The sequence below is a fragment of the Giraffa tippelskirchi genome, chromosome 10 (genome assembly GCF_054371585.1).
Source record: "Giraffa tippelskirchi isolate mGirTip1 chromosome 10, T2T-mGirTip1v1.2.pri, whole genome shotgun sequence".
Classification (NCBI taxonomy): domain Eukaryota; kingdom Metazoa; phylum Chordata; class Mammalia; order Artiodactyla; family Giraffidae; genus Giraffa; species Giraffa tippelskirchi.
In genome coordinates, this window is record NC_137284.1 from 111,256,776 (window position 1) to 111,277,885 (window position 21,110).

The 21,110-nt window shown below is 34.4% G+C and overlaps 1 protein-coding gene across 1 annotated transcript in view; it reads right to left on the reverse strand.

Annotated features, from left to right (window-relative positions):
* Positions 1-21,110, reverse strand: part of ZNRF2 (zinc and ring finger 2) — a 90,214-nt gene that overhangs the window by 15,005 nt on the left and 54,099 nt on the right. Inside the window, exon 2 of the mRNA XM_081534829.1 lies at positions 20,221-20,316. Coding sequence (XP_081390955.1) covers positions 20,221-20,316 — 96 coding nt within the window. The remainder of the gene's footprint in view (positions 1-20,220; positions 20,317-21,110) is intronic.

Consider the following 21,110-nt stretch of genomic DNA (forward strand, 5'->3'; position numbering starts at 1 on the left):
TGACTGAGCGACTTCACTTTCACTTTTCCCTTTCATGCACTGGAGAAGGAAATGGCAACCCACTCCAGTGTTCTTGCCTGGAGAATCCCAGGGACGGCGGAGCCTGGTGGGCTGCCGTCTATGGGGTCGCACAGAGTCGGACACGACTGACGTGACTTAGCAGTAGCAGCACAAATTCACTAGCTGCAAGCTTCCAAATTCATTGTTCACACAAATATAAATGTCTTACAATACTTTTATGCAGACCTACGACTACCAACTCTCATTAATTGCAACAGGTGTTAAAAATCTTTGAGTTGGGAAAATTTTAGTATCTTAAAAGGCCTTGGCTATACTGCTTACAAGAAAATTTATTTACAGTACAACAAAATCCAATATTCATATCATTAACAGAATAATATATATTTTAAGAATATGATGATATGCTTTGCAGTTACTAAGTTAAAAAAATCTTTTTACTTTAATCTAGAATGACATAGTAACATCAGTCATTTTAATCAGAAGGTCTCTAAGCCCAAGTAATAAAAAATATTCAGAACTGTATTCTCTATGTTAAGAAAGGTATACCTGTACATACAAGAACATTCCAAACACATTAATTTCAATGCAGAAGCAGCCCAATATCCAATGTAAATGGCTTCTAATGAAATGATTCCTGCTCAGAAAATTAAACGCTGTTAACATACTACAGCCACTGCTCAACTGCATTTTGATAAGTCACTCTGAGTTCACTCTCACTGCAAAACCTCACAGTTATTGCCTCAAGTAACAAATACTTAATTTTCAAATTTGAAAGACTTATTTCCAATAGAATCTGTCTTTATATATTTGAAGGCATTTTTTATTTTTGAAAATTCACTATGCAACGTCTGGAGGTTTTCTACAGTATTCCCCTCTCCTACCCCATTATGACTTTCTGTTTTCATTAAAAGAGAATTTTTCAGCTTAGCAATGAGATACATGCAGAGTTAACTAGAACCTAGAAATAGTACTAAATCCAGGAGACTTAAATGCTTTTAAGAAAGCTGGGAAAAGATTATTAAAAGTCTTTAACCAATCAACTGAAAACATTCATGAAAAAAACATCTCAAAAAAGAAGGAATCAATGCTTTAGGACTAGAATATCTTAAGGGCAGACTACTAACCAACCAAAATTAAAATGAGAGAAGCAGAGGAGGGAACACAGACTTAACTACCATGGTTTGCTTGTGTAATCCCCCTCTCCACAGCACTGATCACGGGAGAGATACTCCCTGTGAACATGAAACTAAATTTATGTTGCTTTTTCAGAAGTGTTGTCGATGTCCAACCTAACATCTAGAGTCAGTGTACTGCTTATCAAATTGATTTATTCATATGGTCTGTGCCTTAATTTAGAGATACTGATACAGGAAAAGAAGAATTAAACCGGGAAGACAGCAATGATTTTATCAAGAAGTGGGCACCAAAATTACCTGGGTTTGTATTCTGTGTCAACACAGAAAAAAAAAAAAAGGATTATATATACCTGGGCCCCATCCCTAGAGATTCCGAAATCTACAACTGCTTCAGAAAAACACTGCTATCAAGGAAACACCACGTTGAAGTAAAAAGAACTTTAAGACTTAAAACTGCAAATAATATGAATTTCCATTCTCACTATTAGGTACATAACCTCCAAAATGTTGGTCAACCTTGAATTTCCTTTTGGGTATCCAAAATATTATAGAGATGAAGCTTTAAAGAATCTTGTATAAAAATGTTGTTATAAAAACACTATATAAACTATTATCAGAAAAAACTTAATGGACTTCTCCCAAAACAAAGTTGGTCATTTTTCTTTTTCTCCCCATTTGGTATCCTAGTTGCTTGAATTTTATAAAAAGTCATAAATAATCCCATGGCCAACAGAAACTTCTACCAGATACTCTAGACCTAGTCATTTCTAGAGACCTTTTGTAACTCTAGGCTGGGGACAACTCCATACAAACAATATTGCCTAAATGATTTTTAAATGTCTTGGCTTCATTCTATATTTGAAAGTACTATAAATGTCCACTTTATTACATGCTTTTAGACATTATTTAAGTCTTTTATTAATCCTATTAGGTAACTTAAAATTACCTCCATTTTACAGATGAGGCTCAAATAAATTAATTTACCAGAAGTTACTAAACTAGTAAGTCCTGGGGTCAGGATTCAAATTTAGGCTATTTGGCCTTTTTACAACTTCATCAATTTTGGTACAAGAAACAATTTCACTTTAAGAGTATAAATACAGAAGGCAAACTATTTTAGACAACTTAGGTTTGAAGTACTAAAGATTAGTGTGGCTACCTATTTAGATTAGAGGAAGGACGCTCAAGACTGATCATATGCTTTATCTTCTGGAATTAATAAACTGCCATAAAAACTTATCAGAAATGAGCTCATACTTTACTATTTACTTTCTTTACAGAATAGAAAAACAGCTCTGTCCAATAGAACTTTTTATGATGACAGAAATAGTCTTTTATCTATATTGTCCAAAACAGTAGCTACTAGCCACATACGGCCTGAAAACAGCACTTTAAATGTGGTCAGTGCAAAATATGAAACCTATATATTTTAATATAATAGATAAGGAACATATATTTATAAACTAAAAATTTCTGTAAATTGTTATTTTACTTATAGCCTCAAGCTCTTAATTTGCATTGCCCAAAGAAATTACTTAAAATTCAAGCAGCCAAATATGCAAAATTAAAATATGTAGCAAGTACAAGCACATATCCATACAGTTATTGCAGATCAAGACAACATGGAAAAAAGCACACAGCCAAAATCCTTTGGGAGAGGGAGAGAAAAAACAACAAATAAGACCAAATTTGTTAGAGCCAGCCAACAAAACTCCATGCGAAAAAATCATAATCATCACAACTTTATTTTCAGATCAAGCATCCAAAGGTATATGATCTTTTCAGCAAAATACAATGCCAAGCACTATTATGGATCAGGCATTTTACCTGAAGACTTATTTTTTGTTCTTGAACCCTCAATGATAGCAGTAGAAAACAAAAGCAGCTGAAATGTGAAATAATCCCTAGAAAAATCAAGAATTAAAAAAATTCACAACATTAGTAAGAAGCAATTACTCAAAGAATGAAAAACTGGGGCTCACAGGGTTTATTAATAAGTACTTTCAGATATAAAGTTATATCTAATGGACTTTGAAGACGTTAACATTCTAGATTATAGGTCCATGAGCTGTTACTGTACTCAAATACCAGAAAGGGAATTAGAAATTATATTTAACAAAGGGAAACAGTCATTTTCAGTGTAAAATTAATGTATCAATAAAAACATGTGAGTAACCTTCACTAAACTGTCTAAAACTCAAAATTCGTGGTCAGGGTCAACTTTTATCCTTTTTAGAAATTTATTTTTCTGGTTCAAGGAGCAATTGCTGGCTTCCTCTGCCTAGATGCCATTGACATTTACGGCATAAATGTTTTCTTTAAATATAATTGAGAAATGACTAAACACCTAGTCGCTTTTCATTTGCATTGTTAGAAACTTACTTTAAAATTAAGACTATTCTTCAAGAGAAAGAATCTGCAACTCTTCTGATGACTTGGAAAAATGTGTACTCTTGGGATTTTCTGGAAATTGACATTTGGATCCTTCTCCAAGAAAATATAAGCAAAATAAAACAGAACCCAAACTATATACTCTAAAAAGTGAAATAGACAAAAACAACACTAACTAAATGCTTATAGATTCAGCTTTCTTGGGCATTTTTGTTTCTAACTTGCCTAAGAAAAAACTCAGGATTAAGTATTCTATAAAACCAGATACCTAATAAGCTCTAAGAAGTTATACAAGTCATCTGAGAAATTTCTAAATTACCAAATTACTTCCCATCTTCATATCAAATTAAGACGACTTTCCTTTACTCTCTCCCTATCACAAATCGCTGATTTGCTAACTCTAAACCAATGTTTACTTAAATGAGTTGTCCACATTAATACTCTGGTTTCTCTTCAGATCATATAAATGAGTTGCCACATTAAAAAGGGGGAAAAAAAACACAGAAAAGAAAAAAAAAACTGCTGAATATATAAAAATAGAATAAAATACACTTTGAACTAAAGTTTCAAGTTCATTTTTGCTTTGAAATGCAAAGAGAAAAACATCAGTCCTAAAAAAACAAAAAAGCTGATTTTCAGATTTAATTTATGATTGTATACTTTCAGGTTATATTAATGTATTCAATTATAAAGTAGGCTTTAATGGCAATAACAGAAGTCAAACAATGTGGGTAATATAATGTAGCAAATTTTTAAAAAAGATGTTATAGACAGTTCTAGGTTCAAATCCCAACTCTGCAATGGACCTAGGAATAATGGGGATAACAATACCTACTTCTTAGGGCAGTGGTAGGAATTAAATAAGATAAAATTCCAAAGCTGCAACAAATCTAGGTACATAATGGGGATAACAATACCTACTTCATAGGGCAGTGGTAAGAATTAAGAAAATATCTGTTAAATGTCTAGCATTGTACCTGGCAAGGAGCAGGTATGTTCTGAATACTAGCTATAGGACTACTGATAAAAAGGGACTCTTCTCTGAGTTTGTTATCTCCAGTTGAAAGAAATGATGAAACCTGCTAGACCGTTCTCTTAAGAGTATTATGGAGATCTAATGAGAACGCAAATGGAAGACCTGAACTTTGGACAACACACAAAATTCTTTGAGCTCCGTTTTCTTCAAATAAATTGTAAGTCTTAATAGTTATATCTCACACAGTCTTTAATATTGATAATTAAAAATGGAAGAGCTAATGTAAAAATGCTTAACTCTAAATGTTGGCTAAATTAAACAAAATTCCATTTACTATCATATTGAAACTGAAAAATGTCAATTTAAATGGTAAATAACAAAACATATTATGTCAGAACTATTATCAGATTTATGAAGTAGGAGTCTATCATTCTGTTAGAATGAATTTGAGAATGAGTGTTACAATGTGTATGTGTATGTGCTGCTTTTATTAACTGAGGCTGGAGTGTGATGCTCCTTCCCTTCTGCTTCCTCCTGAGTCTATGAGGAGGAAGGAATTAGAAGGTGGAGTCTTAACCACTAGACTGCCAGGGAAGTTCCTGGGTTTTTTTGTTTTCATTTATTTTTCATTGCCCCAACATTTTTGATATAAAAATAGAGTCTCTGAGCCAGATGTGGCCAATACTTTGCAATTTCTGTATTCAAGAAACAATAAATTCCATGAGGAAGGGAACCTTGTAGATTCTGCTTACTCCAGCACGTAGCATGGTGTTTTACAGTTACTGCTTGAAAAATATTTTTTGAACAGCTAAGAAAACAGAAGATCTCAGAAGACTACAGAAAGCACCAAGCAACAAATGAACCAACGGACAGAGAAAACACCGCAAAGTCAGAGGGCTGGAGTTTCGGTGACTTGAGCACTTAGTTTGCAGTCTGCTGACTCAGCTGAGCTCAGACCTTTTTTTTTTTTTTTTAAGTGTATTGACTTCTTTATCCAAGTGGTTCCTATCAGCCAATCAACCAGAAAGCACTAATATATGCATAGTTTGCCAATAAATAATAATAAGTTGATTAAAATTATGGGTAAAGAGTTAAAAGTACTATGTATACACAGGAGAGATATTTCAAATGTCCACTCCACCAAGATAGGAAAGCAAAGTGTGAAACTCACATGTACCTGGAGGAAAAAGGAAGGTGAGAACCAGTATTTCTCATAATAACAGTCACGCAATACTAACCACTCAGAGTTCTTTCTTGATCCCCTTATACTCTGCTACTAAATGACTAAATATTGTGACTAAATTACTTTAAAAAACAAAACAAAACACCCTGTGAGAAAAACCCTGGAGAAACTAAATCTAGATTCATCTGATAATTCATGTAATGAAACCTCATGAAAATCAAGAAAGGGTAAATGTAAAACACTTTCTTCAAAAAATTGTTTTAAGGAGAGGGGAAACACACTGATTCTGAAAGAGGTTTATTTCTTTCTGTTCAAATTTCACCAATCCTTCAGTTGCCTTGGGCAACTTCAGTACCTGAGTGAATCCCATTAGGACAAGGGGAGAAGGTGAAAGTACTACTCAAAGAAAGAAGCTACTGAGTTGGGCTGAGGATAGAACTCTCTCTGCACCCAAGAACAGGGAAACTTTTTCCCTCACAGTTTTAAACAAAAAGGGCTAGTGTGCACCAAGCTTATGACCACAGGGTTCACAAGAGAAGAGTATCTTGCATTCTATCCTCTTCTATTTGAGAAACAAGTAAGTGTGATCTGTATGTGTGCTAACATTATACAACAGAGAAAATTCATAGACTAAGTACACACAACAATGTGAATGAAGGTGAACCAAGCTAAAAAACTGAAATGAATACTTACCATAAAATCAGAACAAACGAATGAATGGAAGTAAGGGAGATGATGACTTTACAAGCAGAAATTCCTAGAAGCATTAATACTTCAGAGGAAGGGAAAAGGAAGGTCAATGCAGAAAACTAAGTTAGTAATCTAGAATAAATATCATGTAAATAAAAAACAAAAATCATTAACAAAGACATAAGAAACAGAGGATAAATTCAGGAGCTCTTATATTGAAATTACAGGAATCACAGGAAGAGAAAAAGGAACAGAGAAAGAAATAATAATCAAAGAAATACAGAAGAAAATAATCCCTGAGCGGACTAAAGGCTTCCAAATGGAAAGAACAGGCAAATTAAGATGAAAGAACAATGAAACCCAGTAAGGCCTCACACCTGTAATACTGGGAATAAGAGAATACTACAACTTTACAGACTTAAAGGGGAAAAAAATTAAAATATCCTATATTTAGCTAAGATAGCAATCACACATGAAAGCAAAGAAGAAACACCTGGGAACCCAACAGCTCATTAAGTATATCATCCATGAAAGACTAAAGAAATTATTCACAAAAATGCTTTTAATGAAAAAGAAAATTAAAATAAGAACAAAACCCTCAATATACAAAAATAGAAAATTAAAGAGTACAAAAAACAGCAGCGAGCAGTGAAATATGTATAAGTGAGATTTAAATAGATAACACTGTGATTGAAACTGCAACAAAGGGTTTTTGAAACAGAAGCAAGATCCTGCCAGTGCAAACTTCATATGTAATACAGGATGTAAAGTCAAAATTATTTCATAATATCCACGAGTTGGAGATAGAGGGGAAGGTGAGTGGGAGACAGGAAAGTGAGCAAGAATAATATATTAGGTGGATGAGCACAAAGAAAACTCCTAATTTTGATAGAATAAAACAGAAGTATATGTTTAAATATATATATATATTAAAGTAAGGTAACCAATGAAGAATGAAAGATTTATAGTGAAAGCTCTGAATTTGGAGGAAAGGGAAGGAACTCGACCAATCCACAGAAGACTAGGAAGAACCACCAGCTATGATGTAAACGTATGTGTGCTGAGCGGTATACATCATATAATATTTACCTAGCTTCAAAAAATCAACTTATTTACCATGAATTAAAAAAAAAAAAACAGGGAAAGATAGGGAAGCAACTGTCCTAGAACACATGTCAAGATACAACAGTTGAGGAGAGAAGATGAACAAGAAAAGGGAAAAAACCTATTACAAAATGAAGTTGAAACTAGAAAAAAATGGAGCACAAGAAAAAAATGACATTCCTGATATTACAGGAACATAAGAACACAAGGGGTCAAAAGTGAGAATAAACCGGATATGAAAAAAGCTTTAATAATTACCTATGGAAGACAAAAAAGGAGATCCCATCATATACCTATAGTAAAAAATAAAATTCAAGAAAACATCACAGAAACAAAACTTAATCTAGATCTATATACTTAAGGGCATACTGCTGCTAAGTCGCGTCAGTCATGCCCGACTCTGTGCAACCCCATAGACGGCAGCCCATCAGGCTGCCCCGTCCCTGGGATTCTCCAGGCAAGAACACTGGAGTGGGTTGCCATTTCCTTCTCCAGTGCATGAAAGGGAAAAGTGAAAGTGAAGTCGCTCAGTCGTGTCCGACTCTTCGCAACCCCATGGACTGCAGCCTACCAGGCTCCTCCGTCCATGGGGTTTCCCAGGCAAGAGTACTGGAGTGGGGTGGCATTGCCTTCCCCGAGGGCATACTGAATCCTAGAAAAAACTAATCGTGAAAAATCAATGGTATTTAAAATATACTCTATTGTATTTGTCATAAAAAGTGGAGTTCTTTAGGCACCTTGGTAAAAAGAATGTCAACTCTAAAAGAGGTTGAAATCAGGTTGTTCTTGGAGTTCTCCAGAGTAGCACTTTATACTGTAAGGCTGGAAGAATGTTTATAATATCCTCAAGTAAAGGAAGCATAACCCAAAGATCTTATATCCAGTTGAACTGTTACTCAAAAACAACACAGGTAAACAATGTTAAACAAGAAGTCTACTGAACTGTTTTCCATGACTCTTCTCAAAGGATTTATATGAGGATAGACCTCAACTAATCAAGACATGCCTGGAAAAGCTTAAGCAAAAGGACTGGCAGTGAGAACTGAATCTATTTTACTTAACTACAACATTAAAACAAATGTGGTAATTATGATATACAAATTATATACCTAAAAATTAAAAGTTAATTATTGTCTAATAATTGGGTATAAAAAAGTATCATTTGAAGTTGACAAGGCAAATAACAGAAGTATAAATATATTTATTTGTGTAAAGATTAAGATAAAGAGATAATTAAAATTGGGATATGGAGGTAAGAAAGGAAAAAGGAAATATATTTAATTTCATCATTGCTCATAACAAGAAATTGTGTCTAAAAATATCTAAAAAATACTATCAAATTATATTTATGAAAGTAATCTCTAAAAAAAGAACAATGGTTCTTCCTAAGTAAAAGAAGAAGCATATGAAACAAAGAAAAACTGGCCATTTGGTGAAACATTTTTAAAGAGCCAGAAAAACAGAGTATATAAAATTATAATGACAGAACTAAAACTAGCCTATTAATACATGTAAATGAAATAAACCAACACAATAAAAGGAAAGATAAGATTGGATCTTGACTGAAATTAACCCTGCACTGTATACAAGAAGCATATTCAAACCAAAAAGACAAAAGTTGAAAGTAATAGGACAAGAAAACATTTATCAGGCAAATACAAACTAAAAGAAATAAAGAATTACAATCTTAACATCAGACAAGGTTGAATATAATGAGAAAAGCGTGAAAAGAGACAAAGGACCATTATAGTACTAAAAGGTGAAATGGCACAAAGTTATTATAGTTAGGAATAACAGACATAGCACTAGCATTCATAAAGCATAAAAGCATGGACAAAACAGACAAAAACAAATATTAGCAGTAGAGGACTTTAACTCACCTCAGTTCATGACAAACAGAGTAAGAAAAAAGATGGATATAAAAGACCTTTCAAACTGAATACAAATACAAAACACTTGCCCTAAATGACCACATATTAAACAACAAAAAGAAAATCTTAATAAACTGAAACAAAGGAACAGTAAAGATAATATCCTTTAATCACAATATAGTAAAACTAGAAAACAAATAACAAAACTACAGGGAAAATGCCCAACGTGGGAATTTTAAAACACTCAATAACTTTTGATCAAACAGGGTATTAACCCAAAATACAGAATATGTGAACAAATTTTTAAAAAGTAACAACTTCTGCAATATCTCATATACTAGCAAATATACCCCAGCATTAAAATAAATTACTAGAAGTATTATCTGAAATATAAATGTATAAGAAATATTGATCTTTACAGTACTGGACTTTAATTTCACCACCAGATACAACCACAACTGAGCATCACTTCCACTTTAGCCCAGTCTCTTCATTCTTTCTGGAGCTATTTCTCCACTTTTTCCCCAACAACATATTGGACACCTACTGACCTGGGGGACTCATCTTCCAGTGTCAAATATTTTTGCCTTTTCATACTGTTTATGGGGTTCTTGAGGCAAGAATACTGAAGTGGTTTGCTATTCCCTACTCCAGGGGACCACACTTTGTCAGAACTCTCCACCATGACCCGTCCATCCTGGGTGGCCCTGCATGGTATGGCTCATAGTTTCACTGAGTTACACAAGACTGCGATCCATGTGATCATTTTGGCGAGCTTTCTGTGACTGTGCTTAGGAACCTGGAATGTTAGGTCCATGAATCAAGGTAAATTGGATGTGATCAAGCAGGGGATGGAAAGAGTGAACATCGACACTTCAGGAATCCGTGAACTAAAATGGACAGGAATGGGCAAATTTAATTCAGATGACCATTATATCTACTATTGTGGGTAAAAATCATATGGAAGAAATGGAGTAGCTCTCATAGTAAAAAAAAAAAAAAAGAGTACAAAATACAGTACTCGAGTGAAATCTCCAGAATGATCTCAGCTCATTTCCAAAACTTTTCAACATCACAGTAATCCAAGTCTATGCGCCAATCACTCATGCCAAAAAAGATGAAGCAGAACAGTTCTATGAAGACCTACAAGAACTTTTAGAACTAACACCAAAAAAGATGTCCTTTTCATCAGAGTGGATTGGAATGCAAAAGTAGGAAGTCAAGAGATACCTGGAGTTAACAGGCAAGTTTGGCTTTGAAGTATAAAATGAAGACGAGCAACGTCTAATAGAGTTTTGCCAAGCAAATGCCTGGTCAAAACAAACACCCTCTTCTAACAACACAAGAGACAGCTCTAAACATGGATATCAGATGGTCAATATGGAAACTAGACTGATGGAGAAGCTCCATACAGTCAGCAAAAACAAAACCTGGAGCTGACTGTGGCTCAGATCATGAGCTCCTTGTTGCCAAATTCAGACTCAAATTGAAGAAAGTAAGGAAAACCACTAGGCCATTCAGGTAAGACCTAAACCTAATCCCTTATGATTATATAGTGAAGGTGACAAGTAGATTCAAGGGATCAGGTCTGAGTGCCTGAAGAACTATGGATGGAAGTTCATAATTCTGTACAGGAGGCAGTGACCAAAACTATCCTTAAGAAATACAGGAAGGCAAAGTGGTTGTCTGAGGAACCTTTACAAATAGATGAGAAAAGAATATGAGAGAAAGGGAATGGAGAAATGGGAAGACACACCCAACTGCATGCAGTTTCAGACAACCGTAAAGAGAGGTAAGAAAGCCTTCTTAAGTGAACAATGCAAAGAAATAGAGAAAAATAATAGAATTGGAAAGACTAAAGAAAACTGGAGATACCAAGGGAACATTTCATGCAAAGATAGGCACAATAAAGAACAGAAATGGCAAGGACCTAACAGAAGCAGAAGATATTAAGAAGAGGTGGAAAGAATACACAGAAGAACTATACAAAAAAGTTAGAATTTTTATAGTTTACCCACACCCAGAAAATCACAATGGCATGGTCACTCACCTTGAGTCAGATATCCTAGAGTGTGAAGTCAAGTGGGCCTTAGGAAGCATTACTACAAACAAAGCTAGAAGAAGTGATGGAATTCCAGCTGAGCTATTTCAAATCCTAAAAGATTATGCTGTTAAAGTGCTGCACTCAATATGTCAGCAAATCTGGAAAACCCAGCAGTGGCCACAGGACTGGAAAACGTCAGTTTTCATTCCAATCCCAAAGAAAGGCAATGCCAAAGAATGTTCCAACTACCATACAATAAAGCTCATTTCACATGTTAGCAAAGTTATGTTCAAAATCCTTCAAGCTAGGTTTCAGCATTATGTGAACCAAGAACTTCCAGATGTACAAGCTGGATTTACAAAAGGCAGAGCAATCAGAGATCAAATTGTCAACATCTGTTGTATCACAGAAAAAGCAAGTGAATGCCAAAACCCATCAACTTCTGCTTCACTGACTACGTTAAAGCCTTTGACTGTGCGGATCACAACAAACGGTGGAAAATTCTTCAAGAGATGGGAAAACTAGGCCACATTTTTACCTGCCTCCTGAGAAACCTGTATGCAGGTCAAGAAGCATCAGTTAGAATCAGACATGGAAAAACGGACTGGTTCAAAATTAGGAAAGGAGTAAGTCAAGGCTGTGTATTGTCACCCTGCATATTTAACTTATATGCAGAGTACATCATGAGAAATCCTGGGCTGGATAAAGTACAAACTGGAATCAAGATGGCCAGGAGAAGTATCAATAACTCAGATACGCAGATGATACCACTCTAATGGCAGAAAGTGAGGAGGAACTAAAGAGCCTCTTGATGAAGGTGAAAGAGGAGAGGGGAAAAACTAGCTTAAAATGCAACATTCAAAAAAAGATCATGGCATCCAGTCTCATCACTTCATGGCATGTAGGGTGGGGAAAAGTGGAAACAGTGACAGATTTTATTTTCTAGGGCTCCAAAATCACTGTCAAGGGTGTACTTCAGCCATGAAATTAAAAGATGCCTGCTCTTTGGAAGAAAAACTATGACAAACCTAGACAGCATATTACAAAGCAGAGACATTACTTTGCTGACAAAAGGTACATAGAGTCAAAGCTATGGTTTTTCCAGTAGTCATGTACAAATGTGAGAGTTGGACGATAACGAAGACTGAGCACCAAAGAATTGATGCTTTCAAATTGTGGTGTTGGAAAAGACTCTTGAGAGACCCTTGGACAGCAAGAAGTTCAAACCAGTCAATCCTAAAGGAAATCAACCCTGAATATTCATTGGAAGGACTGATACTGAACCTGCAATACTATGGCCACCTGATGTGAAGAGCCACCTCCCTGGAAAAGACCCTGATTCTGGGAAAGATTGAGGGCAGGAGGAGAAGGGGGCAACAGAAGATGAGATGGTTGGATGGCATCACTGACTGGATGGACATGAATTTAAGCAAACTCCTGGAGACACGGAAGGACAGGGACGCCTGGTGTGCTGTAGTTCATGGGGTCACCAAGAGTTGGACGTGACTCTGACTGAACAAGAAAAACAAGGTAAAAATCTAAGACCCTGCAGGGTTTCTGGTAGGCCTAAGTCAAATAACGTTAGAGAAAGCAGAATAGAGAGACGTATGCTTTATAACATAAAAAGATTCAATGGAAAAGGAAAATAAGCCATAATATTTGTGTAAACAACATACTATGAAATACACAAAGCCAGAAAAAGATTGCTGCAAGGCAACTATCACCAAAAGGAACTTATAACAGTATAAGAAAAAAATTAATGAAACTATGGCCACAGAGGGGACACTAATAAACTCTTTCCAAACTTGTCAGACTATGTAAATCAAACACAGGCAAGAATACAGAGTATTTCAATAATACAACTAAACTCAGTTTACTGGAAGTATATGCATACATGTGTTTTAAAAAGAATAATATAAGTAAGTTTTTTACTCTACAGAGAACATATATGCTTCTCTTATATTCATGATTTACAAAGATCAATGATGTATGTGGTCACAGTTATTAAAACATAGTTCTTATGGGCAGCATTCTCTAATAACAAGATCAGAATGACTTCCCATCACACATACTTCTCCTGTCATAAAAAAAATTATCTTCAACTGAAGAAACATTTTCTTCTCAGATACATATTAAAACCTCAGATACAACTAAGCCTCTTGTAAGAAAACTATTTCTATTTCTAAAATACTTTTATTAAAATTAAAAAAATGAAAAGAAAGTAGCTTTATTCAATCCATAGTACTTATAAATTATTAGCTTTATTTACAACTCTAAAGAAGCTTTTTTGAAAATACAAACTAAATATAAGCTCTTTCAACTAGCCTAAGGTTCAAAAGTACAAAAATATACAACATTAGAATGAAAAGGCCAATACAACAAAAAATATATTAAAAATTATAATATTTGTAAGAAGATATTATATACAATGCAATGCTGTGGCAATTAATTAGGAAATTCAGAAGAAAAATATTTTCTAACAAAATACAAATTCCCATAATTGACAAAGGACGTCAAAGAACATGAATTATCTATGATCAAACAGCTAAATCTAGTTAATATTCGAAATCAACACAATCCAATTGAAACATTATAAAACCTACCAATGTAATCTATCAACAAATAAAGGAACAAAACATTTAATAAAATTAGGCTGTTTTTTGCCTTAAGTAAAAGAGAATGAAATGAGAATGACATATTCACAATGAAGATGATTAACCGTAACTCTTAGCCAGCATCTATGAAACAATGAAACACTAAAGACACATAAGACAGGCATGTCCACTGGCACCATTATTATCAACATCATTTTTAAGCTTCAAACTAATGCAGGAAGACAAAGAAACAACAAATGTGCATAAATGCCTGAAAATATTATCTTCATTTGCAGATATGTCATAAATCTAGAAAACCTAGACTTGCCTAAAACCTAGCTTCTCTTTATAACCAGCAAAATCAATTTGATATTCAAATAGTAAGCAAATCTCATCCATAACAGTAGCAAAACTATAAGATACTAGGCAAAAATTTAACAAGTTTAACACTGAAGTATAGGTTCTCAGTGAATCAAATGTAGAGACAAAGCATGTTCCTTAACAGGTAAACTGACAATCTTAAAAAAAATAGCACTGAGGAAGACAGTGAACTTTTCCTTAGTAAGAGTTTCTAAAGTATAAAACATGTCGAGTCCAGTTCAGTCTTATGTTAATGAATAATGAATAACAGGCTATTCTATAGTCACTCATCTGTATTCTGTACATAACAAACAAAGTGTCTGAAACTAGAAAGTAAGACTTAACAACAGGAGTCCTTCACTATGAGAATTTCACAATATGAAACCTAACAAAATTAACTCATGTTTTCCCTAAGGAAGAGAAAATTATAAAGTTTTTTGTTGCTGGGGCTTACAATAGTAGTTCTCATCCACCTAAAAACCCCTTTCATCCACTACTGTAATGATAATAATAAACTAAGATTAGGTATTTCAAGTTATATATGTGCCATTATACATTTTAGTGTGTCTTGGGGATACTTAAAATCAGAGAGCACATATGGACCACTAGAAATTTTTGGGAAAATATTATTCTAAATAACCACAAATGAGAATGTTAAAAATCTTAAAAAAAATTTTTTTCAAGAAATGTCTGGTCTGTCTCTTAGAATTAATATCCAGGTTAAACTTCTACTTTTCTGTATTAATTTACTGATTGATTGGTGGAACCAGATATATTTATTTTATACTTTGAGTTATAATCCAATACCATGCTACAGGGCTTCCCTGGTGGATTAGTTGATGAAGAATCCACCTGCAATGCAGGAAACCCAAGTTCGATCCCTGGGTCGGGAAGATCCCCTGGAGAAGGAAATGGCAACCCACTCCAGTATTATTGCCTGGAAAAATCCATGGACACAGGAGCCTGGCAGGCTACAGTCCATGCAGTCACAGGAGGCAGACATGACTTAATGACTAAACCACCATCTCCATGCTGTATTAATTCTGTTGCACAAATTGTTTACTGGGAGCTCATTCAGGTTTGCTCCTCCTGTGTCCATCTTTTCCGATTTTTGAGCGCTTCCTTGCATTCAAATAATCCAGTATCTCCAGGTTTTTCTTTCTCTGCTCCAGTCCTGGAATCAGCCATTTCTCCAAGGAATCCTGTTTTCTTTTTACATGAGAATGGAGAAGGCAATGGCACCCCACTCCAGTACTCTTGCCTGGAAAATCCCATGGATGGAGGAGGCTGGTAGGCTACAGTCCATGGGGTCGCTAAGAGTCGGACACGACTGAGTGACTTCACTTTCACTTTTCCCTTTCATGCATTGGAGAAGGAAATGGCAATCCACTCCAGTATTCTTGCCTGGAGAATCCCAGGGACAGTGGAGCCTGGTGGGCTGCCGTCTGTGGGGTCGCACAGAGTCGGACACGACTGAAGCGATTTAGCAGCAGCAGCAGTATTTAGAAACCAAAATTTGGGTACTGGGTGTCCAAGATTTTTCAGCTGTAAAAAGATCTCTCATACCAAAAAGCATTACAAGGAAAGGTCTAAGAACCGAATACCAAGAAGTACAGTTTAAAGTGATTAAGATAAAAAGAATCCTAAGTAACAATCACCTATGAGGTACTGAGAGGTCAAGAAGCCTGGAGATCCCAAAGTCTATCTAGCAAAAAATGGAAGAAATCAAGCAACTCACAAATATCATTAAGTATTTAGATACCAAAGGAGTGAGACTATCTAGAATATTTTTATTGTTTTGTTACCTTAAAATATTCAATGACCCTAAACCCTTACTCATTTTCGAAAAATCCTAAAAACAAAATTCACACATTTTCACATTTTTCAAAGATCAACAACACTGAGAGCAGCTAGGTACTCTCTTAAAATCTTTCTACTCCAATCTGAGTCCTCCAGTGCCAATCCTCAAGTCACCTGTGGCTCCTCCTTCCCCATTTCTAGCAATCACTGAACTCAATTCATTCTTTCTTCATCTCTTTCTCTACCTAACAATCATCTGACCATTTCCTACATGAAATACCATACCATTCTTCCAACTGGTCTTTGAAGAAATTATTTTCCTTACAAATATTTTTGCACATGAATACAAATAATTACACGTAATTTATTTAAAAAAAACTTCATTATTCAGCCCTAATTTATCTTTTCACCTACAATTCTCTTATCATTCTCTGTTGCCCCAAACTATACCTACCTAGTGGTTATTTATAAGTACATCCTCCATTTCTCTCCAAATCTTATTGATAACAGACTAATTTATATACATATACAATAATTTTGAAAGGGCAAAACTCTTGATAGACATGAGCTGATTCGTATCTCTGCTCCAATATAGAAGAAACATAAAAATGAGACAAATTTAGAAATGCATTGTATAAATTTGCATTAAAATTTGTTTACAATGAGTTTGCCAATAGTACATTTTAACCAAAGTAAGAACTGTGACCAGAGGAAAAAAACTTTCCCTCTGAGGGCAGCGCTATAGGTTTACTCGGTTTTCTTGCACTCCAAAAAAGGTCTTTTCATTGCCTCTGTTCTGTTTCCTCAGATTTCTTATGATTCAGGAAAGCTTACCTTGGATGTTGGATTAATTTTTTAAAAATCAACATTATAAAAGTGATATGATAAGCAGAACACAAAAAAGGCAAGACAATGATTTATAAAATCATGAAACAAAGTAAGAATCTATAAATAAAAAGATGTAATTTTCCTTCTCAAATTTTATCGAAGAAATCAGAAACAGAAATTTGAAACCTACTTTATGCTTTAGAGATCTACAGAACTTCCTTCTCACTGAAATATGTATTTTAATTTCAACTTCTAGTCTACATATCTTCTTTTATAATAATAGGCCATAAGGAAAAAAGGTAACAGAAACACACATCCATTTACAGTTAGTTTTTTATAATATTTTATTTCTGTACTGAATATGAAAGGATTTATGCTTCTTCCAAGAGTAAGCAAACGGCCTATCATCAAATTTAGACCTCAGATTTCAGCTGTGCAGGCCACCATATTCCTTATAGAAAGCAGAAAAAGTATTTCTTTCCTTGAATTGCAGTTGTAAATTTATCACATCAGGTGAGAACAGGTAGTGCTCTAATTATCCTCTCATCTCCTTGCTTCTCCATATATTATAGGAACTATTATTGCCATGCAAGACTTTTAGACATCTAATTTGGAATTAAGTTACTATGAGCTTTTAAAATATCAAAAGAATTTTAGATTTGTTAGCACATTAAATATGGTATCCACTATATCTTTACCTCTTAAAGTCAAAGGTAATATTTCTTTGTAATAACAACAGGTCTTGTTTACTTAACACTCACTACAAAAGCTACAAAGAAGTATGTATGATTTTCACAGTAATTCTATGAAGACAGGTGCTATTTCCAGTCCTAAGTTTACAGGAGAGAAAATCAAAACCAAGATTACACACTGGAATTAAGTAATAAAACAGAAATCTGAACTCAGTAAGCTGAACTTAAACATTAAACTTTGTACCAAGTATCATTGTTCTTTGTAGCATTTTAATTGCAAACTGGTACTGCTTTTGAGCAGCTATATGCTAAAAGAAGGACAATAAAACTGAATTTAGTGCCACATAAAATAGGTATACAATTTTGTAACTGGATAAGGCTGTTTCTTGTATGACCACTTCTGATCCATCATCTTATTTATAAAGTAAACACATGCTAAATTTTAAAATTACTACACAAAATAAGAAGCATTTTCAAATTCTTTTCCCGTTTAGGCTGTTACATAAGATTGAGCAGAGGAACTCTTCATTTGCCAGGATGTTTCCTCAGTTCCAGGAAAAGGAGGGCTTTAAATCACAAAAGATTACAAGAGAAGGAGAGGCACTAACTTATACCTGCTTAACAAACCTCATTTATCATGATTTTCCTGGTAATCCTCCACAACTGGCCTCCCCATCCTCACTTTCTTCTTTGTCTGCAGCTGACGATGTTATTAAGCCCACACTATAAGCCACCCTGGAGATCTCATTTTCTCAGGAATACCTTCTATGAACCCAGGAGGTATACATGTTAATAAACTTTTGTTTTCCTCTTATATAATCTGTCTTTTATTACAGAGGTCTCAGCCAAGAACTCAGAAGGGTAAGGGGATCATTTTTTCCTTCCCCTACAGGCCCTTGCCTTAGAATTCCCACAGCCTGTGAGGGGAGAGTACATCACCAAGCTGCTACCTCTATCTAACCTAAACCAGTCAATCACAGTTCTTCTTTTCACTCATAGTTGACCACTGTCCACATTTTAAAAATTCAAGAATCATACATGTTTATAAAAAAAGCTGTTTTTGCTTCTTGTTGTGAATGTCTATAGATACTCGTATATATTTAACAATTTAAAAATTTTCAGGCCTACCTACCTTACAGTAGGTAGCCCTTCTTAAAAGTGGCTGAAACTTTATTTACTTTTTCCATTAGGTTTACTAATGTCTAAACTGGAACACTGTCAAATATTTAAAACCTGAATTCCTGGATCAAGAAACAGAAGGTTATATACTGCTTTTTAAGCCACCAAATAAGTGCTCTATCAGAACACTTTAATGACCCAGGCACAGCTCAACCAGGAAATTAAAAACTGCCAAATATCAACACGTAAGAAGACTATATCCAAATATACCGCACAAAAAATAAACAGAATACTAAGATTATGTGCAAATATATTGTATGGTAAAAGGAAATACACTTGTCTTTTAAAATTCAAGGCCAGAGTCTTAACATTTAAGGATATTCATTTTAAAAACACTTGTAATAAACATAATAATTATGGAGGAGAATGATAAGATAATAAAGTATGAGAAACAAGCCCAATCAATTTTATCTCAAATTCTGAACCTGTCTTTTGTTTAAGTAGCTAAATTTCAATTAGATTATGCAAAGTAGCCAAGTCAATTTCCTCATGCAAAAAGGTTTATATATAATCAATAGGTACATATACTATTCAAAGAAAATGTTAAAAGCTATTTTTATTTATTCACTTGAAAATGGGGGAAAGTGCTCAATTACTACTATATTAGTGGGGCTGAAGCACTACCTTATCAAGAGGGATATTCCTAAATCACTTTGCAAAAAAGCTACTCAAAATAACATGTTCATTTCAATATTAAATTGTACTCCTACAAGTTTCTATAACCTGAGAAGAAATCTCAGATTACTGACTAAGTGTTACTACACTGATTAACCTTTGGTTGATCCTAGGCTGTAGGACCCATCTGTTTTATTTACTGGTATATCTCAAGTTTCTAACACTATATGCCTCATAGGTGACAGGTACTCAACAAACATTTGCTAATCAATGAGTCAGTCTTTCAACTGGCTTCACTGTTTACTGGTACTCTTCTTACTCACTCTATTTCAAACCAAATTTTACATTTGAAAAATATAAAATTTCTCCATGGATTTTGAAGTCTCTCTTTTTATCAATAAAATTTTGAAAAAAGCTCTCATTTTTCCTTTATTTCACTCTATTCATCTGAAGTCACAAATGAACTACTCTTTTTTTTTTTTCCCAAGTCTACTTCAAAATTTACTAAGACTACACTGAAAATTTCTCCTATGGTTTTGAATATCTGGAGATTGTGGTCAGGTAAGAATGGCACGGCCAAAGTACCAGACCTAACCAGGGTATCAGTTAGCTCAGGGCTCAGAGGCAGTCCCTCCTGGCCTTTTAACTTCTACCTGAAACATGAAATTCATAATACATTTTACGAAATCTAATTACAACGGTAATTTAAAGTATCATTTTAAAGCACTGGACTTACCATTATAGGTTATTCTTGGCTTTGTTAAACACATCACAAGATGCAAATCCATTTCATCTGAGGGTACAAATTTTGAGCATACAGGGCACTTAAATCCTAAAAAATAAAAGAAATCCATGTTACTTAACAATTTTAAATATCCAGCCTTGCTTTTTAAAAAAAGCAAGGAAGAAAAAGCATTTCAAACTTCAGTATTACACTTACATTAATACACTACCTATGCGCAACTTAAGTTGGGAAAAGAGTTTATGACTATAGTATCTGATTTAAATCAGTTTATGAACACCATCCAATTTCAATGAAGAGAATCTGATTCACTACCAAACTTCGTATCCTTTTCTAATGTATGGGTCCAATCATTTCCATTTCTTACTTTTTCATTAATCTGAACTTACGATTTTGTTATAATAGCTTTGTATTCTGACCATCTTTCCTGACAGTACCTTTCCCAGCTTGGTACAGTACATTTTGAGTTGCAAGATTTTATAGCTAGATAGTACCTTACAAACTATTCTATTCCACTGACCTTTTAAAAATTTATCTGATGAAGAAAGTGAAGCCTTTCATCGAACAGCAAAATCAAGTCTAGAATCTAAGACTCCTGACTCCTACTATATTGGACTTACTGCCGTACCACAAGACACAAGGCAAACAGAAAATAGCACCAAATGGCAGATTTCTTAGTCAATTTTGATACAAATATTAGTTTCCTACAATATTCAATTTGCACTAAGTACTTGCCAGAAGTACTCTATTAAAAATAAACTGGTAGACCAAAGGAGGGAATATGTTATGAATTCAGCTCTATTCTGCTCCCTCACTTACCAAGGGTAACTGTTCATCCATGGGTCCCTGCTGTTTCCCTGTAGACCTACTTACTGCTCTTTCCT